This window comes from Aulonocara sp. 'chitande type north' Nkhata Bay, linkage group LG7 (genome assembly GCF_057382095.1).
Source record: "Aulonocara sp. 'chitande type north' Nkhata Bay isolate Kocher_YH1m ecotype deep benthic linkage group LG7, A_spYH_male_GT1.1, whole genome shotgun sequence".
Lineage (NCBI taxonomy): Eukaryota > Metazoa > Chordata > Actinopteri > Cichliformes > Cichlidae > Aulonocara > Aulonocara sp. 'chitande type north' Nkhata Bay.
The window spans coordinates 41,908,715-41,928,602 of NC_141350.1; the positions used below are offsets into that span (position 1 = coordinate 41,908,715).

A 19,888-nucleotide genomic window follows, 5' to 3' on the forward strand; every position below is an offset into this window, starting at 1 on the left:
CTGTGTTACAGTAGCAGTTGTAAAACTATACTTTTGTCATTGAATCCTAAATCTATTTCTGGAGAAACCAGCGGATGCAAATCAGTCTGTTGTTATGCAGTAAAATCAAAGCCCCAAGAACATTTTTATAACTCAGCGCTGGGAACCAGATGTGCGGTTTTTGCTCAGATGTGAGTGTTGTTAGATTTTTTTTTTTCATCGCACACTCTGAAACAGCTGTGACAAGGCAGAAGTCCAGGGGAGTTTTAAGTGCTGCTTTGCATGTTTTGTTTAAAGGCTAAATGTAGCGGCAGCAGCGCTAATTCTTTGTCCCATGCTGCACTGCAGCTCTTTTGTTGCTCTGCTCACAAAATCAACCATCTGGTGGCTCACACACTGCTAATATAAGAGACAGACTAATTCTATACCTGCACTATGAAAAGATTTAGATATAATTCGTTACTTTAATTGCAATTTACAAATAAAGAACTATAACCTAAATAATAACCAACACAAAGGCTACAAAAATGAATTGCTGACAAACGTTAATCAGTCACAGAAACGCTGCTAAGTATCTTTCCAAAGTTAAGTAGTCAAGTCAGCTTAACGCTTGATCTCTCATTATTTTAAAAACCAACTTTTGAGGCTGGCTCTGCAGCATACTCTGTTCTCAATTGTACTCAAGAGCTTCAGTGCACAGTGGCAGATAGGTTAAAAACAAAAGTATTATAATCAATTTGAAGCTGTAGTGACAATGGAAAGAAGCATGCACTAATATAACTCATAAAAGTGCTTTGGATGATTTCAAAGTGTCTCCTGATGAGTATAAAAATGCTTTGCACTATTTGCCACTGGATATGTACCTTATATATACTCACAGTGCATGCATTTACAAATATATTGCATGTGTAAGGGGTTTATGGTTGAAACATTGGTGAAGAAACCTGTGGTGAGGCTCTGCTAATGTATTTTAAGCGTACTGTACATTTTAGCAACTGCATAATGGGGTCAGATCTAAATTATTTAGCATTTATGTGGTATGTTCTGCTGCAGATTGGGGTCATGTGAGTGTGTGTCTGTGGGTATTGGGTATGTGCATGCTTCGCCTCGTTGCTTAGTGTGTGTGTATATGTGAGCAAGTTTTTTAAATTTGGTTGAGGAGTTATGTGCTGGCTTGTCTGTGTGTGTGTGTGTGTGTGTGTGTGTGTGTGTGTGTGTGTGTGTGTGTGTGTGTGTGTGTGTGTGTGTGTGTGTGTGTGTGCGTGCGCATGCACTTTTCTATTCTGAACATGAAGGTCCACCCAAGCATTATGTGAGCATTAAGTTCCATCCAAGCACATGTAATCCCTAACCAGCTCCTGGGCTCCTCATTAGCATTACACTGACGTTCCTCCGAACTTATTTTCCAACCCTCTGATATTCTCTGCGTGGCCGGAGGGAACAATAGGTCGTGCTCACATCAAATGTGTTATGTCATAAGTGTGACTTGAAGCCTTACTGCCCATGTCAGTCGGGCCTGATTTCACTCTTACTGCCTGCTTCCACATTTTTCCACATACCACACAGACACACACTTCAGTGTTTACACTCCCATGCCTTAATGTTTCCTGTGGGGCATTTGTACTCTTAAGGGAAGCCAGAGTTTTCCCTGGAGGGCTGTGCATTTTCAAGTTTGCACATCTGGGCTCACTCTTTTTTCCTCGCCCTGTTAAGATCATTTTCAGACTGAATGCTTTTTATATTATATTCCAGTTTGTGCTTCTGATACCTATTTTTGGTGAGCGCTTGGTGGAAGCCATGGCTGCTACTCTTACTTACATTACAGGACCCTTTGCATATTCTTACTTTCTGGTTCTCCACCTGATGATTTAAGAGCTTTTGTGACCAGAATGGGGTCATAATTAGTATAATATTAAAGCTTAAAACATACTTACATCAAATGTTACCAAACACATTTTTCTGACACTCTGTCTCTTTATGTTCAGCATGCTTATAGCTAAAACAAGTGCAAGCTGTCTGTGCCCAAAGTGTCTTTATCATTTTGTAGTAATACACAGTTGTAGCATCTGTCACAGTTTTGGTTGGTTAAATGTGTTAAAAGTAAAGAAAAGTAAAACTACTGAAAATTATTTCATTTAGGAGAATGTAGCTTGTTCAGTTCAATTCAATCTAGTTATTTGTATATAGCGCCGATTCACAACAAAAGTTGCCTCAAGGCAGTTTCTATTGTAGGGTAAAGACCCTACAATAGAAACAACCCCAACAATCAGACGGCCCCCTGTCAGCAAGCACTTGGCGACAGTAGGAAGGGAAAAACTCCCTTTTAACAGAAAGAAACCTCTGGGGTGTGCTGGGGAGAGGAGAACAGAGAGAAACAGGTGTAAACACACAAAAAGTGGAAAGAGGTGAAGAAGAAATGCGCAGTGCATCATGGGACGTTCCCACAGCAGCCTGAGCCTATTGCAGCGTAACAAAGGGATGGTTCAGGGTTACCTGATCCAGCCCTGGTTATGTGCTATATCAAAAAGGGAGGTTTTAAGCCTAGTCTTAAAAGTAGAGAGAGTGTCTGTTTCTTAAATCTGATCTGGGAGCTGGTTTGACAGAAGAGGGGCCTGATAGCTGCTGCAAATTTGGGGAAGTGTGCCCCTGCTGGGGAACAGCTGTAGCTACTTGTTACCTTGCCTCAGGCTTGAAACTTTGAGATGTCTGACGTGAAAAAGTCAACTCCGGTTTGCTGCTGAGTCAAAAGCAAGCACCGTAACACAAATAAACAAGTGCAAATACTACAGTTTACAGTATTATCTTAGCTGAGCTCAAGGAGTAAGGAGAGAAGTGGCAAAGTAGCTTGAAGGGTGACGTGAGTGAGGATGTTTTGCTACGTAAAGGAGAAGTTAATCTCTTCTGACTGTAGCGCCGGCCTCTCCCTGCCTCTCCTCTGGTTTTTTCACTGAATAAAACCACGGATGGTCTCCTGCTCTTGGTCCTGCTGATATGGTAGCTGTTTGATTTCTGCTTAGAAGGCGAGCAAAACGTTAAACTACACATTCAAGAAGAATCTGTATATGTGCGATTTTACTAAATGCAAAAGACTGTACTGTGATTTCTTCTCTCCAAGAGGGTTGTAAATGTGCATAAAATTTGGTTGCCACATTGAACTGAAGTGGAGCTTTTTGTGTTAAATTTAAAAGTCTGGGACTACATATAGGCTACAGATGTGCTGGAGTGAGTCACATAATTCATGTGCAGACCTTTTTTTCAAGCCTTTATTTACATGTGTGTGAAAATTCCCCAGATTGTTACTGTATCGTATGTTAGGACAACTTGCTGTATTAAAGTGATGGAGCGTGTTCATCATATGAGGTATTCTAACTACATGAGCTATTTCGAGGGGTTGTAAATGCGTGGGATTCAGTTGAAAGGTCTGCTCTGTGACACAGTGGGCGCAGAAGGGCTTAAGGCTAATATATGCCTGGAGATGCTAGTTATGCAACTCATTCATGCTTGCATGCACACACACACACACACACACACGCACACACTTCAGCTCACGCTTCACTGTATTGGTATTACCCCATGCCATCTGTGTCCACAGTTTGCAAATAAAAGAGATGACCTCATAGGTCTTGTGTGACGTTCTATTATGACTGCTCACATGTACACACGGGTTTTAACCAAACACACACTACTCTCAAAACTAGATTGGCCACTCAATTATGTTTTATGAATGAGGCACTTGTAGCTGCATAATCAGCAGTACAGGTTAGAGAAATCAGCTGAAAATGCTTTGAAACTGACATTAAAAACTGACATCTTTACAGTGTCTTTTAAAAATGACATTATGGTATAGTTGCTAAAACAACATTCCATGCTAAGGGAAACAATATTAAGTCAATCTGCGATGCAGAAGGTTGCGGTTGTCATCGGAAGGGCAGAGTTTACAAATAAAATAAACACACATAAACACTACTACGTATTAAATGTTAACGCAAATCATTTGTTGTGAATGGACTGCACAGTTATAACCCAGCATTTGCTTTTGTGTCATGCCTACCAATCCAAAAGTAATGCACGGTATTAACTGCATTATAAACGACTGATCTCAAAATGCTCTTGAGACTTACTACATTATGCCAAGGAAGCTAATGTTTGGCTGAAGATCAAGTGGGATGGAAGTCACACATTCTCTCACGAAAGGGCAAACACCTATTAAGCTCTTCAGAGGACAAAGCCTGTGTTATACATCATCTTTTATGCTGAAGTGTAAAGCTTGCTAATGCTATACAATAAATCCTCCAAAATGTCCCAGCTTTTCAAAACCAATTCCTTAAGTGGGGACATACAGTGTCAATGTACAACTGTCTTAAAGTTAACCTTGAGAGTGTGTCCTCTTTTAGACTCTTTTGTGTTATGTTGTAGCTCAGTGCTTTGTAATCGGCACTGAAGTGACTTAGTTGGTCTCTTTTGGTTCAGATGTGCTTCAGGTGCACTGTGGACAGCACTTTTATCTCTCCATAGCTGCTGTCTAACATTTGCTACTCAAGGTTCACTATCTTGTCCAAGGATACTTCAAGGATACGGCATGCAGACTGGAGTAGGCAGGGATCGCTCCCCTGACCTTCCAGTGGGTAGACAGCACCACGGGAGTCACAGTGGCCGTGTTAAAAGTAAAGTAATACAAGAGTATAAATTTATTACTAGAATGATTACACCAAACAGATTTATATGCATCTTTGACTCTGAACACTAAACTGAGTTCTTCTATTGGAAATGTTACATATAACATATCCAAAGATACGTTTTTGTATAGTTTAAATCCTACTCTGCTACACCCTAGTTTACGCTCTTCTTCACTGCCTTTGTGAGCACACTGATATCATAATAATGAATGAGAATTTCATGAGAGCTAACAATTACATATATACTGTACTAAATACTACAAGGAAGTAAGAAAAAAAACTGATGTGTTTCAGCATAAGGCTTTCCTCAGGGTTTCTGATACAAGTGGGTGCTGCCAGCCATAAAACACAACCAGGACCTAATCAGTAACAGGCACAGATGGCAACAACTAACAGTTTGTCAACATGCAAAACCAACAGTGCGCTCCAACCACCAAATCAACAAAATGTGCACAAAACACTGAAACATACTCACAGACAAAAACAAACCAAACACTTGAATAAAATTCCTTTTTTAATCCACCAGGATACACAGTTTGCAAATGATACGTCTAATGTGCTTCCCTTTGAAGAAGTTTGTTTCTTATTGCTCTCTCTTTTCAGTGACATAATGACTCCAATTCCCTTGAACGGTAGACCAAAAATGCCACATCCAGTCAGCTGAAAATGTCTCACTATAAAGCACCTCTTTCTTCTCTCTCGATCTTTTTTCGTGTTTAGAAATTCGAATCCTTAACTCCCTCTTAGTCTTACTCACATAGCATAACCCACAAGGACGTGTAAGTAAATATACTCCATGTATAGTCCTACAAGTCATCACATTACTCACTTGTATTATTTTACTCTTGTTGATTTCATTTTGTGTAATAAATGATCGCATATATCACACTGATATGCTACTCTGTCACCTGCTTCCATATCACAGTTGTTTTACAGTGAGATATTAAAGGACTGGTGGCTTGCTTTTGTCTAACGTGGCCCACTGACACACTGTACTTGGAGTGTGATTTAAATAATTGCAGGCTTATAGAGGTTTTTAAAGGATGAGTTCAAACTGAAATATTTCTTCAATTAAGTTCATAAATGTTATTTCAAATTTATAGATGTTAAAACCCTTCACATTTTAACCTTAAAGATGTACATAAAAGCAAAACCAGCTGTTCTGTTTTTAAAATTATGATCAATAAAAAAAAAGTTAAAGGTAACATTTACAGTCTCCAGGTCAGTTTTCAGGGCGTTTGCGCTGGTCTGCATTACTAAAGCTAAGGAGCTGTCCATGGTCCTGACTGCATCAACTATTCAATAGTGGTGAGCTTGATTTTCTTGCAGAAGATGTCAGTGAGGATATAACATTACCAATTTGTCCACTCACTAACCACAAGTACAGAACAATCTCTCTCACACACTCAGTTATTAAGGACAGCTGCATGCATAGATACATTGACTGTAGATGTCCTATTATACCACTCACTCACAACGGCAGTCCAGAGTTTAATGAAGAGATCTGGAGGAAATAATCTGTTTATAATATCTCAAGATTTAAAGAGGACTGAGATAATCTAATGTAGCAAGATATGAATGTTATATATCTTAAACACAGAGGAGAATATGCCTTTTGGACGGGAAAATGGTATAAAATTTACATTCAAATACGAATGTTTGTCAACAGTGAGGAGAATATAGTTTCAGAAACTTAAGCCATGAACTTCTTTTTGCATTTTACTTGTATAAAAAGGTCATGTCTGTAGTAATTACCTATTATGGGCACATCTCTGTTTGTGACTTGCTGCTCACAGTGACGACGGCAGATGTTGTCAGTGTGTCTTTCCGCCCACAGTTAAGTGGAACAAAGTGTTTCCGCCATGACATCTAATTAATGACAATCCTCCTGCGGAAAACAGCACCAATCCTCTCCCCACAAGAATCCTATTTAGAGTCAGGAGTAGCCATCCCACAAATCTCTGCAATCATGATTTCATCCCCCATCAATTCTCCATTAGAAATGCATCATCTCCTGGCTTATTTTCTCAAGTATTATTTTGCAACATTTAATATTGCTATTAGGATCCAAAATGTGTTTTTCTAAATTCAGCAAATCCAAGATCACATCCATAAAATCCTATATTAGCTTGCAAAGGATATTTGAATGCTGCATTTAATGTCACTTAATTGTTTTTTTAATTAAAAAACAGAAGAATTTAATCTCTTAAATATTTTTTAAATAATTTGTTATTTCATCAAACACAGCTGAGTGTCCTCTGTGATTGACATAAGGACTTATTTGCCATTTTTCTTTTTCCTATGTAGCCCAGTTTAGATTCAAGTGTGTATGAATCTGAGTAGATCAAATATAATTATACAGTCACTGACTATTTTATTAGCTGGACCTTGCTGGTTATGGTATACACTGGTCAAAGAGATGGACGTGCAACAATACTCTGGAGAGCTGTGAACTTTAAACAATGGTCAATTGGTACTAAGGGGGCCAGAGTGTGCCAAGAAACTATCCTTCACACCATAATGCCACCAACAACTGAACTTTTAATACAAAGTTGGATGGATCCATGCTTTCATCTTGTTTACAGTATACCTAATCTGACCCTTGAACTGCTGGAGCAAGAATCGAGACATAACTGACCAGGGAAGGTTTTTCCAATATTCTTTTGTCCAATTTTGGTGAGCCTGTGCCTTTTGTGTTGTAACAAGTGGTTATTTGGGTTACTGTTGCCTTCCATTCAGCTCAAAGCATTCTGGCAAATCTCAGATCGACAAGGTATTTTCACTGGATGTTTTCTCATTTTCGGACCATTCTCTATAAACCCAGAGAGGGTTACCAGTAACTCTGCTAATTCTAAAATGCTTATCATATATGCATATCGTCTCATCACCAACAACCGTGCCACAGTCATGGTCACTTCTTCCATCTTTCTTCCCCATTCTGATACTCGATGTTTACATGTCTAAATGAGTCGCTGCCATTAAATATTTCTGTTAACAAGCAGTTACACTGGTATAGCTAATATATTATCCTGTGAGTTTGATTACTTCTAAGCCACTCTGCTGTATCCTACATTATTGTGTCAGTAAAATGTGGCAGAACAAAAGAATAAGAAAATAAATATTTTCTTAAAAGGGCATCTTCGGGCCTGGGTAAAGATATATTTATAGTCTAACTCACACAATAGTGCAATCCATATAACAAAATAATGTAGCTGCAGCTTGTTTTTTCGTGACTTGATGAATCATTGCTTAAATACACTGTATTTGTCTTATTTGTGGCAGGTGCCAGTTCATTTTTTTGGAAATTCTACTATTATGAAGCTCCTAAAGAAAGTGTCAACAAGAAAGTAAGATATGAGCCAGTAATATAGATGCACAGAACATTTTGAGAGTTTAGGACCTTGGTGCCTGGCAGCCGTGAGCTAAGGTGGGTTCAGTAGCTAAATTTGTGGTTTTATGGACAGAATGATAATTATGGTGATGGAAGGGAGAGTCTGTATGAGTGTGTGTGGGTGTTGTGTGGTAGGCAATGAGAAATGACAGTATGGAAAGGAAGAAAGAAAGTTATCAGAGTGAATTAGACATTAGCTGTATTGATGCCTCTCCCTTAAGCCAATCCAGCCTCTCTGCATGCACATATGGAACACAGATTTCAAGATTCACACATGCCTGCTACTCTTTCACTTGCTCTGCACAGATGTCAGTGGTGTTAAATTGCGTTTTTTCTTAAGAGTACACCACATTTCCATATCCTTCATATTGTCAAACCAGATTTCTTTGTTTATTTGTGGATATTGGAGGTTTAAATTGGCACGAAAATGTGTGTGTCCTTTGGCTTCGCAGTTTAGCTGTGTGTATACAAGATGTTAGGGAGTGTTAAGCTGAGCTGTGAATGTGTGATTCACTGTAAGTGGGAGGAAGTGGAGAAGCAGACATCATTCCTGAGGCCCATAAAAAGAAGGCTTTAAAAGGTCATTCTCTTTCTTTCTGTGGTTCTTTATTACTCTCTGTCTTTTCTTTCAAACTTTCTTTTCCTTGATGGGAAAGAAGGTTGAGCAAAAGAAAGTTTAGGGTTTCTATTGCTGTCTTCTTTCCAGTTATCTGTACATTCAGTCCATCTCCTCCCCGCCTGTCTTATGGTGTCTGCTACAAGACCATGTCCTGGAGATTTAGTGAAGTGCGTGACTGAGACTGACATCTCCCTGTTTTTCATTTCTGTTTAATTAACAGCAGCATAGCAGGAGGATTTGTAACTGCTGCTGCAGGTGTGGCTCTGTACATTGAAAAACGCTGTAGTCTGCAGGGCTGTGATGTGGCGACATGAGTTACACAATAACAGCAGCAAGTGAACTCACTCACCAGTCTCTGTGTCTTCCTGTCCTTGTCTGTTCTCTATCTCGGTCTTGGTTTGATTGTGTCTCTCTGACATCCCTGGCTGTCACTCTGCCTGCACACAAAGAGATGAATGAATCTGGCTGGCCCCTCACTTTGTCTGTTTTTCTCTCTCCTCCTCTTGTCCAGAGTTTATTGAGTTCCTCGATTTATTGTACTGATAAATTTGATCATAAACCTCTGAGCTCCACAGTCTTTTCTCTTCCAGAAGGTGATACAAAGCTTTGGCCATTTTTTAACTCGTGACAGTCAGGTTCACAAGAGCATATTGCGCTGATGTATGGTGTGTCAATATGCGATTAGCGCTGTTAAGCATAATACAAAAGAGAATGTAGATAGACTGAGGGTTGTTATACTAAGCTGTTGAAGGGTAACAAACAATCCAAATGAGAAGCACAACAAAGACAAAAAAAATGAGATGGAGAACAAGTCAGTGAAACATACAATAGCACAAAAAATGGTAGACACACACAATCTGACAAAGGCTGACTCAAACTAAATAGAATACTGTGCAAAGGTTTCCTTTATATTTTGCTAGGAAAATGGAGAATAAGGGCAGTAATTCACTGAAAAATGTACAAACATGTGCAGTTTGTACAATTCTAACAAGGTGGAAAGTCAATATTTGGTATGAACACCTTTATTCGTCAACACAGCCTAAACTCTCTTAGGCAAACTTTCTTGTCATTTCTTCGTCAGTCTTCAGGAACAGTTCTCCAGGCTTCTTAGAGGACATCCAGAGCTCTTTTTTGGATGTTGGATTCATTTTCTGTCAAAATGATCCCACACTGCTTCAGTAAAGTTGAGGTCTGGGATCTGGGGAGGCCAATCCATGTCTGATCTGCAATTTTTCTAAGAACACACTCCACAGCACGCTTTCTTACAGCTAGTTTTAGTGCAAAAATTCTATTTTATGCCTATCAAACTGTGTTATTTTTTTTTTATAGATTCAGCTAAAGACATGCGAACAAATCATGTACGTTTTTGACAGTCTACTAATAATTGGTATCTTGCTAAGAGGGACTTATTCAGTTAGGTTGATTGGTTCAAAGGTCATTCAACCGAACTTCAAAGTGGATAAACAAACAAAAAAGAAAACACAGCCAATACCAAAAGGAGAACTGATACTCAAGACGTCTTTAAAAATGACAAGAAGTTATGGCTCTTTGGAAGCAACATATAAAGAAATTATGTTGTGAAGTGTAGCTCAAGACTTCTGTACAAGGAGGCCAGGTTAAACAGGAACAACTGAAACTAATGAGGAATGACACAATAATAGTAGTAAGTAGTAATATAGTACTTTCAATGCAGGAGAAACAAAGAATAACCCAATATCAGTAAACATAACATAAACCATTACAAGTGTGGCTCTGCCGTTTTGAATATAAATGTATAGAGGTTGTGTTTCAGTGTATCTGAAATCCAAGTTTACTTTCAAACCTCCCCTGGACAGTAACTGTTGCATTTGGAAACAGTATTTTTAAAAACAAGCCCTGCTCTTTTTCCTGACTAGACATAACAAGAAAATAAAACCTGTCATTAACTCCTGTTGCTTTTTGTTTGAAGACAAAGAGGAAAGGCCTTGCTGCTATTATAAAATACTTACCCACATTTTAATGCCGTAGTGTTGAGAATGGCAATGAGCAGTATCAGTGAAGTGGTATTACGCGCCAGGATATGAACAGTCGCAGTAAAAATCACTCTTGAGTGCGCTGCGGCGTGATAGGAGGAGAGCATTGGCCTAGTTTGAGTCTGGCGTAATTATGTAATGCTTGAGTACCTGCAGCACCAGCGGCATGACAACTTCTGAATGTAGAGGGAGCAGACAGGAACTGCACATCACTTTTCAATCCTTTTACGTGGTTTGCAAGTTAATCTCGTCTTTAGCTAGGAGGGTTTTACTGACAGTGTGCGCACGATTGCTTATTTAGTACTCGACTAACATTCTGGGACTCCCTTGTTACATCTTTTTCTCCTCACTTTAGTTTTTTCCCCCTATTTCTCCCTCAGATATTTTCTTGCTTCCTGTTGCTCTTTCTCACAATTCCAATTTTCTTCATTTACCCCCCACCCACACCCCATTTTCCTCTCTTTCTTTCTTCCCATTCCCTCATCTTTTTCAGCTTTCACCCTCCATTCCTAAAGCCACATACCAAATGGAGGGTGACAGTATGCAGCTGTGGGTTTTGTCCTCCAGACGGCATCTTAGAAAAAGATTATCCACACAAACACACACACACTCGCAGATGCATACATATGGAGGGAGCGATCGACGCTAACCTAAGTTGCTTAGGTCGCTTCTTTCACTTATATAATAATTTTGAGGTGTAGTTTTGCTGTGTGGCTTGCACTCAGATGTAAATTTCCTTGTAAGCAGGAGGATAATGGAACAAGACAACCAACTCTTTCTTTGTTGCTTTCTCTTCCTTCTCAGAAAGCAAAGCTCCATGCTGCCTTGCAGGAGAAAAATCGTTTGAACCTTGAGTTGATCAACCACCATCTGAAGGCATCCAAGTATGACCAGGTGAGAAATTCACACATGTACTGTGCAAGTATGCATTGGAAGTACACACACAGGAAAATGAAAGAAATCAGTGAATGAGCTTGGTATGATCTGTTTTTTCTGTATCAACGATGCAGGAAAAGAAACGCACACACAGTGGCTTTGAGAAAAAGGAGCAGTCAAACGACGGAACTTGTCCATCTTGTCAGATCAATATATCAGATTGATTTCCAAATATTAACAGTGTTGAGCCACAATTGTTTTTTTTTTTTATGTTTTGCTTTCAATTATATAATTGTTCTTGAGCAATAGTTCTTCAGGGTTTCTGAAGGTCTGTTTTTCATTGGACATTGGCTTCTTTTTCACTCACTTTCAGTCCTGTCCTCGTTCCTGGCTGGTTTCATTCACTAATTTCTTTAGGTCAATCTACAAAAGAAAATAACACATATACCAGACAGAAATGGTCTCAGTGGAAGAATGGCTATTAAGACACCATTCTTAAGCAAGGAAAACACAATGGAAGCTCTCTCATGGTTTGGGCCTACAATTCAAAATGTGTCAGATTTTGGTCCACCTTCGAAAGCATTTAATTAGCTACAGCTTAATTTTTCAGCATGACAATGATCCTGAACACAGTGTCAATGCATTAAAAGGAAAAAAGTAAAACACCTGAATAGAAAAACACACAAATGAATATTATCAGTCATGGATTGACCTCCTTGGAGCTGTTATTGAAGCATTGTGGGATCATCTTGACAAAGAACAGAACCAGACGCCAACATTCAAAGAATAGCTTGAAGAAGAAGCCTGGAGAACTATTCCTGAAGACTGCTTGAAGAAATCACTAGAAAGCTCACCTAAGACAGTTTAAGCTGTGCTAAAGAATAAACACAGTCATACCAACTATTGACTTTAACCTCATTAGGATTGTGCAAACTCTTATCTACTGTATTTCCACGTATGTTTGGACGTGTTTCAATTAATTGCTGCACCTATCTCCGATTTTTCTAGCAAAATAAACAGAAAAAAGGGTTTGCTCAAAACTTGTGACGTGTTGTATACACACACACACACACACACACACACACACACACACACACACACACACACACACACACACACACACACTACTGCTACTTTCCCTTTCCTAATATTGTGCTTTTACTAATGCTGGCTCCCTGGTTTCCTGACTTCACATACTGATACATACGCATGCACACAGACCCATAAAGAGAGACAGTGACCGTTTGTGATGGTAGGCGATTAGCTGCTCTGGCGCTAATTGTGACTTTCACAGAGGGGACAGATCTGACATGTGTCCAGGGACTCAGCTCAGAGCTTTTGCTCCAAAGTGTCACAGAAAACGATGCCATCTGTTCACCGACAAGGTGGCCACGGAGATGAAAAGAAAGTGGGGCAAATGTGTGTGCAGTCCTGCCACATATACTGTATAACTGAGTGTGACTGGCTTGTAAGGGCAATTAAGACAAAGGCACAGTGAAAATGTATTTACGTGTGCATAAATAGATAGTGAATTAATGACAAGGGGAGAAGAGAACGACAGAAGCTGAGAGTAAGAAATGAAGAGACGGGAAACAAGACGGGGGATGTGATTAGAGAATCAGAGTACATAAATTGCATTTGCTTCGTAGGATCTTTGATAGATTAGAGAGAACTGATCAACTTAACTATTTTATGTTTATCACAGAAGCAGTGTTATTTTGATTGCTCAGAGTCGTTAGTGGTAACTTTTCTTTTAGCGACTGAGTTTTTAAGAAATATCAGACATATATCGAAATGTTAAGCAAAGAATGTTGAATAAAAAACAACTCCTTTGCTTGTCTGGTTTAATTAGTAACATCAGCAGTGACACAATTGATCTCTAAATAAAATGATTAGATAAAATAGAAATATTCATCCGTGTTAAGCCGCATGTATCTTTGATGTACTTCTAAATGTTATTTTTGTGAGTAAGCTTATCTATTGTGTCTCTCATCTCATGCTAATTAACGAGATGATAGGTGTGGTTCAGCTCAGTCCTTTGAGGAACCGGCTTAGCTCAAGGCCTCTGACCGATGAAGAGACGAGCGGCAGAAATGCTCAAGTCAGCAACGCTGTCTCATCAACGCTAAATGAAAATGTGCTGATTAATTTCTCTTCAAACTGTGAACTCTCAATCAACCCTCGAGCCACAAAAATGCAGCCTCTATTCATAAATGTGAAAAGTAGGTCTGCTGCAAGAACAAACCTCATAAAAATTGCATGCTTGTTTTGCTCTTTATAAAACAGACTGCATTTTGAGACTCTTCAAGTAAAACAACGACGACGCAATTAAAGTGTTTTCTTTCTTCGCTTTGTTGTGGTTTTCTCTTTGCCTCTTTTGCTGCTGACCTTTTTTTCTTTTCCACCCACAGTTATTCAAATTCATGTTTTAACAATCCACTTAACCTTCGCTTGTTTCTCATCTATCCCTTCGTTGTGTCTGTGCTCAATTCATGATTCGAATTCTTGCAGGTGCAATCCGACTATGATCGGCTGAGACAGACTTTTGCTGTAGTGAGTCAGGAGAGAGACGTGGCCCAGGAGCAGAGGAGCCAACTCCAGGAAAAAGTGGATAACCTGGAACACGTTTTAAAGGTGGGACAAATTTTTTTGCCTTAATAATATCAGATTTGAGTTCCTCTGTGCTATTTGACCACACATAAACCCCTGGACTAAAGATTTCACTCATTTCTTGTATAAATTTTATTGTCTTACCTACTTTTCGCACAGATTTCAGATGTAATTACCTGTAATTATTATTCAGTTTCTGTGCATTTATTTGAGTCTAAATTTAGTTCAACAGACCACTAAACAATCTGTAAAGTCAACCACACACCTGTTGTACCTATGAGTAGAAGATGTGATGACCCAAGCCTAAACCACCTTTTCTTGCTTCTTTTTCTCCATTACATCAATCCATCTCACTCCATTTCTCCAGCATTCCCATCTTCTTCATAGTCCAACATGTGTTCACTTCAGTAGTCCAGTCACGATAACTGATTTTTCAGGCCCAGTTTTACTGTCACTCTTTCGGAAATATTCCCATTTCCCATGCATTTGTGTCCTCAGAAAACCTGAGAAGGAAACTGAGGCAATACATGAGGTGTAGTGTCACCGGCTTCATGGAAAGGCTGTTTTCTTTATTGTGTTCTGGTCTGCCAATAGTAATCAGACACAGTCTCGCTGCACTGCGAGAGGGACTCTCATTACAAATCCTCGCCTCCCTGCATCTCCTATCGATTGTGTGTCTGTCAGGATATTTGAGAGCGAAATGTACCCGCATGAGAAAAACTGACCAGCTCCCCGATACAGCAGAGAAAGCTTTGTCACTTTCTCATTGTGCATTGATTATGGAGACAAAGAAATAATTTAGAGAAAATTACACAGGATAATGTGGGTGGAGAAAGCAGAGATGGTAGAAACACAGTGTGAAAGAACAGAAAAAGACCTGGTTCAAAACTAATGAGATGCAGCACTGTCTGTGTTATTTTTAATCATATAATCTGATAACAAAAGTTTTCTTTTTGTTGTTTGTTTTGGTCAAAGTCTGGTATACAAGTTAGAACACAAGGTGGGAGGAAATAATTATTTGATCCCCTGCTGAATTTGTGAGTTTGCTCACTTACAAAGAAATGAAAAGTCTCCAATTTTTATGGTAGTTCAGTGTTAATGCAGGCAGACAGAATATCAACCAATTATCCAGAAAAGAATAGACATTTGATCCTCTTCAACCCAGCCTGAATTCTGGCTCTCACCGATTGACTGTGTTTGGGTCTGGAGCTCCATGCAAGATCCTGATGAGAATGATCGTGAGAAAGGTGGTGGATCAGACCAAAACTACATCGGAGGTGTTTGTTAATATTCTAAAGGCAGTTGAGACCACAGTCACCGAGGACACCAATGGTAACACACTTTGGCATAATGGATTAAAGTCTTGAAGCAACTGTAAGGTCCCCCTGCTCAAGGCCACATGTACAGGCCCGACTTAAGTTTGCCAGTGAACATCTAAATGATCCAGAGAAGGCTTGGGAGGCAGTGCTGTGGAGAGATGAACCCAAAATCAAGCTCTTTGGCATCAACTTGTTTGCCATACACGGAGGTGGAAACATATTCTTTTGGGACGTTTTTCTCCAGAGGGTGCAAGACAACTTTACCACATTTAGGGGCCAGTGGTTTGGGCCTCGTACCACGAAATCTTGGATGAGAACTTAGACAGCAAGAACACTAAAGATGGGTTGTGGATGGATCTTTCAGCATGGTAGTGACCCAAACCATACCACCAAGGTACCATAGGAGTGGGTAAAGAAGGAAAACTTCAAGGTCATGATCTCTTAGCCCTGCGATGTTTGGAAACCTGGTAACCAACTACAAGAAATGCTGCTGTGCTTGCCAACAAGGGTTTCTCCACAGAGTACTAAGTCATGTTTTCCTCATTTCATTCAATGTCGTGCAAATCAATTTATAATTTTCACATAATTTGTTTTTTCAGGATCTTTGGTTACTATTCTGTGTATCCATTACAATGGAACTACTATAAAAATGAGAGACTGTTAATTTCTCTGTGAGCAAACATACAGAGGATCAAACACTGCCGTCTTTAACCTCCTAAGACCCGAACTCTTCCACGACATGCATTTTTAATTTCTCTTTGATATTTGGGCATATTGGGGCCCAATGAATGTAAAAACAAAGAATTACCAGATTTTTTTTTTTTACCTTATTTTTGTTTTTAAGAAAAATAAGAGCCACATATGAGGATATTCGTTTAAAACTGCGATAGAACAGTAGCAGTATAATGTCCCCGTAAGTGGATATCAGGCCCTTGCAGAGCAAAATTGAGTATTTTGGTCTATATAACCCAAAATGTGATGTCCACATATGTGGACGTCAGGTCCTAAGAGGTTAAAGCGAGCAACCAATTTAACTAGGAAACAGATTTTTTTTTAAAAAGAAAAAACCCCACTATATTGTATTTAGTAGTTTTTTTTCTTATCTGTGGCCATGGCTCATGTTACACTTACAAAACAGAGTTTAAGATGGTAAGATTTTCATTGGCAGTGATCAGAAGGGACAGGATTAGAAATGAGAACAAACATATAAACTAATAATCTGCAGTGACATCAGACCTTTGTTAGACATGTATGTGTGTCAACAGAGGTAAATCCAGAGTGTAGTCTTAAAAATTGTGAATTATAGTATTATAGTATAGTATATAGTATAGAATTATAGCGTGACTATAGTAATGTGATGGAGAGCTGACCATTATCAGGCCGTGATTTATCTTCCAGTTGGATTTTGGGGACCTCCTGGCTTTTGTTTTGGTATACTGTTGACAGATGTTTTTAATTTGCCAGTGTCTTCCTCCTCATTCAGTAGAGACACAACCAGTTTATGGATGTTGACAAGTGAGACTGTCCCGAGGAACAGCCAAAGCATTAGCTCCAAATAAAGTCTGAAACTTCTCAACAGCAAATATCAGGTCAAGCCTGAAGTTTTTGACAATAATTTTAAGTCAGTTCATAAGACGTCATGAGTTTTATAGGCAGTCAGTTGCATTTTTTTTTCCAGGTGCCTGATGTCACGTGCTTTTAATGCCCAGTTAAATAGAGTCTGTTTTGATTCCTGTCTCTAATAAGTCAGCATCTTTCTTTTGCTGTTTCAATCCAGTCTTAGTCAACTTTTCAAGGCCTCGAGTCCACATCAAGCAGTGTAGACCTTGGATAACTCTGCAGTAGTCCAAGGGTTGGAGCTGTTTGAAATTGTAATAAGTTAACTAAAGCAGATAAAGTGAAAGATCGCAGATCTTTTTAAAATGACAAAACGAGGTGTTTAAATGCAGGCGTGACCATTGGTTCCCGTGTGAAAAAGCAAGGGTTAAAAAAGCAGTTTCACTAAGGCTCCAGTGACAGCCTCTCAGCTACCCCGGTCCTCTGCAGCTTAGAGCTTCTCCATGATTATGCAAAGCAGCGACTGGCTGCTCAGGACACCTCGAAGCCACTCCCGGAGGTAAAGAAGATTTTCTTTTTTCAAGGGAGAAAGAACAGGGAAAAAAATATGAATGTCAGAGCTTTCTAAGCTGTCTTTTCTTCTTAAGCTCACAGAGACATCCTATGGCCTTAATTCTGTTTCTGCAAGATGTGGCAGCTGGTTGTGACTTCATGCATAGATACTGTACAGTCATGACTTGGCTAATTTGGCAAAGGGTAGATTTGGATCAGGAGCGACTATGCGTGACAGCTTTGTGTAAGTCAGTGCAGACTATAGAGTATGTTTGGTGCCAGAGATATATATGTTACAGAAGCCAGTGTTACTTAATGCTCTTCTCTTCATGTACCTTGCCTCTTAAGTGACATCGTATGTGAGGGTGCAAAATCTTTAAACTTTAAACAACCAACATATAATGTGCTAATTACTAAGCTTAACGGGCTGCTAGTTGGCAGATCTCTAAACTGTCATATAGAAGCAAGCTGTTTTCTTCCACTTCAGCCTTAGATAAACTAGGTGGTAATTGGTATTAATATTTTTATCCAACTCTTGGCAACCTTTCAAATGAATTGCTTGGTTTAATCTTTGAGGATTAGGCAATGCTTCACTTCAATTTGTGGGATTTATTACACTGAAGCTGATGCAACAACACTGTGGCTATTCCTATTTTTCCAAGCAGTCCTCATTTTTCCTCAGAAATGGATGCAATGTCGCTAAATCAGGTGGACAGGGCTCAGATTCCTCAAAAGCTCTTGCCAGAGTGGTAGAGAGAATAGATTTACTCGATGACATTGAAACGTGAGAATACTGTTTTCAACAAAAGATTGCAGCTGGGTAATTTATTATTTTTGCAGTAGTGTTGGAAATAATCTCTCCTCCTTCTGCTTCCTCTGTTTCTTCCTAGCATATGCATGAGGCTGTAGAGCTAAAGCAACAGTTGCAGACAGAGCATGAGCAAGCCTTGGTGGCCCTTCACACCAAGCAGAAGGAGATCAATCAATTGCAAAAGGTATGTTTAAAAACCGCTTTAAGTCTATTCTTTTAATACTTTTGGCAGAATCCCTCCTTGGTTATCAACTTTTGTGTAGTGAATTTATGCCAAAGGTCTTTGTTTGGATAATGATGTGTCTTGAGCCACTTTATGCTGAATCACTGCTACTGTATCAGAAAATACAGATACCTCATATAGCCCGCCCCAAAATCAGCAGATGTGATTACAAATGCAGCCATGGTCCCTTTGATCGTGTGATGAAGAACACGGCTAAAAATGCTGCGTTTGTAGTTGCTGATATATTTGTACACATTACAAATATCTTGCAGCATGAAGATCTGACCTGTTGTGGTTGTTTTATTCTTTTTTGATATTTCGTAAAAAAAAGGATATACATGTGCGCATGTGTTCCTGCTTACTGTTTCCTTCCTATGATGATGACTGAAATAATATCAAATACCTTCTGGATTAGACCACAAGTTTAACATGATGAAAAGTGTCTCTTTCTCAGAAGTCTGTGAGGTTTGTTTGTCTCATTTTGGTCCCATTTTTGCATTGATGTTTGTTCAAAAGAGAATCATTAATGTTCAAAGATGCAGATCATTCAAACTGAGACAAATTGATTTGCACAGTCGCTCAAGAGTGGGTTTAATTTCACTGCCTTTAACAGCCAGTACTTGGACACTAACATGTCCTAAAATAAGCCAGTTGCTTTTTATTGGAGCTGTACCATCAGAAGTAGGCATCTCTTCAAGTACCAGCTCTGTTTGATGAACCAGTGAGCATCCGCCAGGGTATTGCGTTGACAGTATGTCAGCTGTGTACTGTCTATTCTACCTCATGGACCGTGATCACAGTGTCAGCTGTCATTGTGTGTTTCTGTGTGTTCTCTGCAGGCTTGGGTTCAAACTGACCAAGAGCATGAGGAAGCAGTACACCTGTTAGAGGTACAGTAAGCTGAACAAACCCTTATGTTTCCTGGATTGCTGTGTTTCTTAAACATAGTGGAGCTTTCTGTTTTAACCAGGCGAATCAAAACATCCTTAAGATGGTTCATGTAGTATTGGGTCAGTTTTCCAGATGAAATAAGGGGAAACATGGATAAGTTGGTGATGAAGCTCTCCTTTTTGGAACATATGGAAAAGACTCGAAGCTTGTCTATGTATCAAGTTAGCTGCTGTAAAACATCCTGTCTGGCTCTACTACAGCACCCAGTGCTTTGAACTAGCCTTGAACTTTTAGCTTCAGTTTTAGCTTTATGGTTATTTCCATCTTCTTTTCTGGAGCAGGAAGTGGCCATATTTAAATGAGATAGTGGAG

At 39.3% G+C, this 19,888-nt stretch overlaps 1 protein-coding gene across 8 annotated transcripts in view; it reads left to right on the top strand.

The window, feature by feature from the left end:
- rimbp2a (RIMS binding protein 2a) overlaps positions 1-19,888 on the top strand; it is a 71,945-nt gene that overhangs the window by 25,726 nt on the left and 26,331 nt on the right. For all 8 annotated transcript variants that reach the window (XM_086300477.1, XM_086300473.1, XM_086300480.1 and 5 more), the window contains 4 exons: positions 11,482-11,571; positions 14,065-14,187; positions 18,482-18,586; positions 19,465-19,515. In XM_086300477.1, coding sequence (XP_086156603.1) covers positions 11,482-11,571; positions 14,065-14,187; positions 18,482-18,586; positions 19,465-19,515 — 369 coding nt within the window. The remainder of the gene's footprint in view (positions 1-11,481; positions 11,572-14,064; positions 14,188-18,481; positions 18,587-19,464; positions 19,516-19,888) is intronic.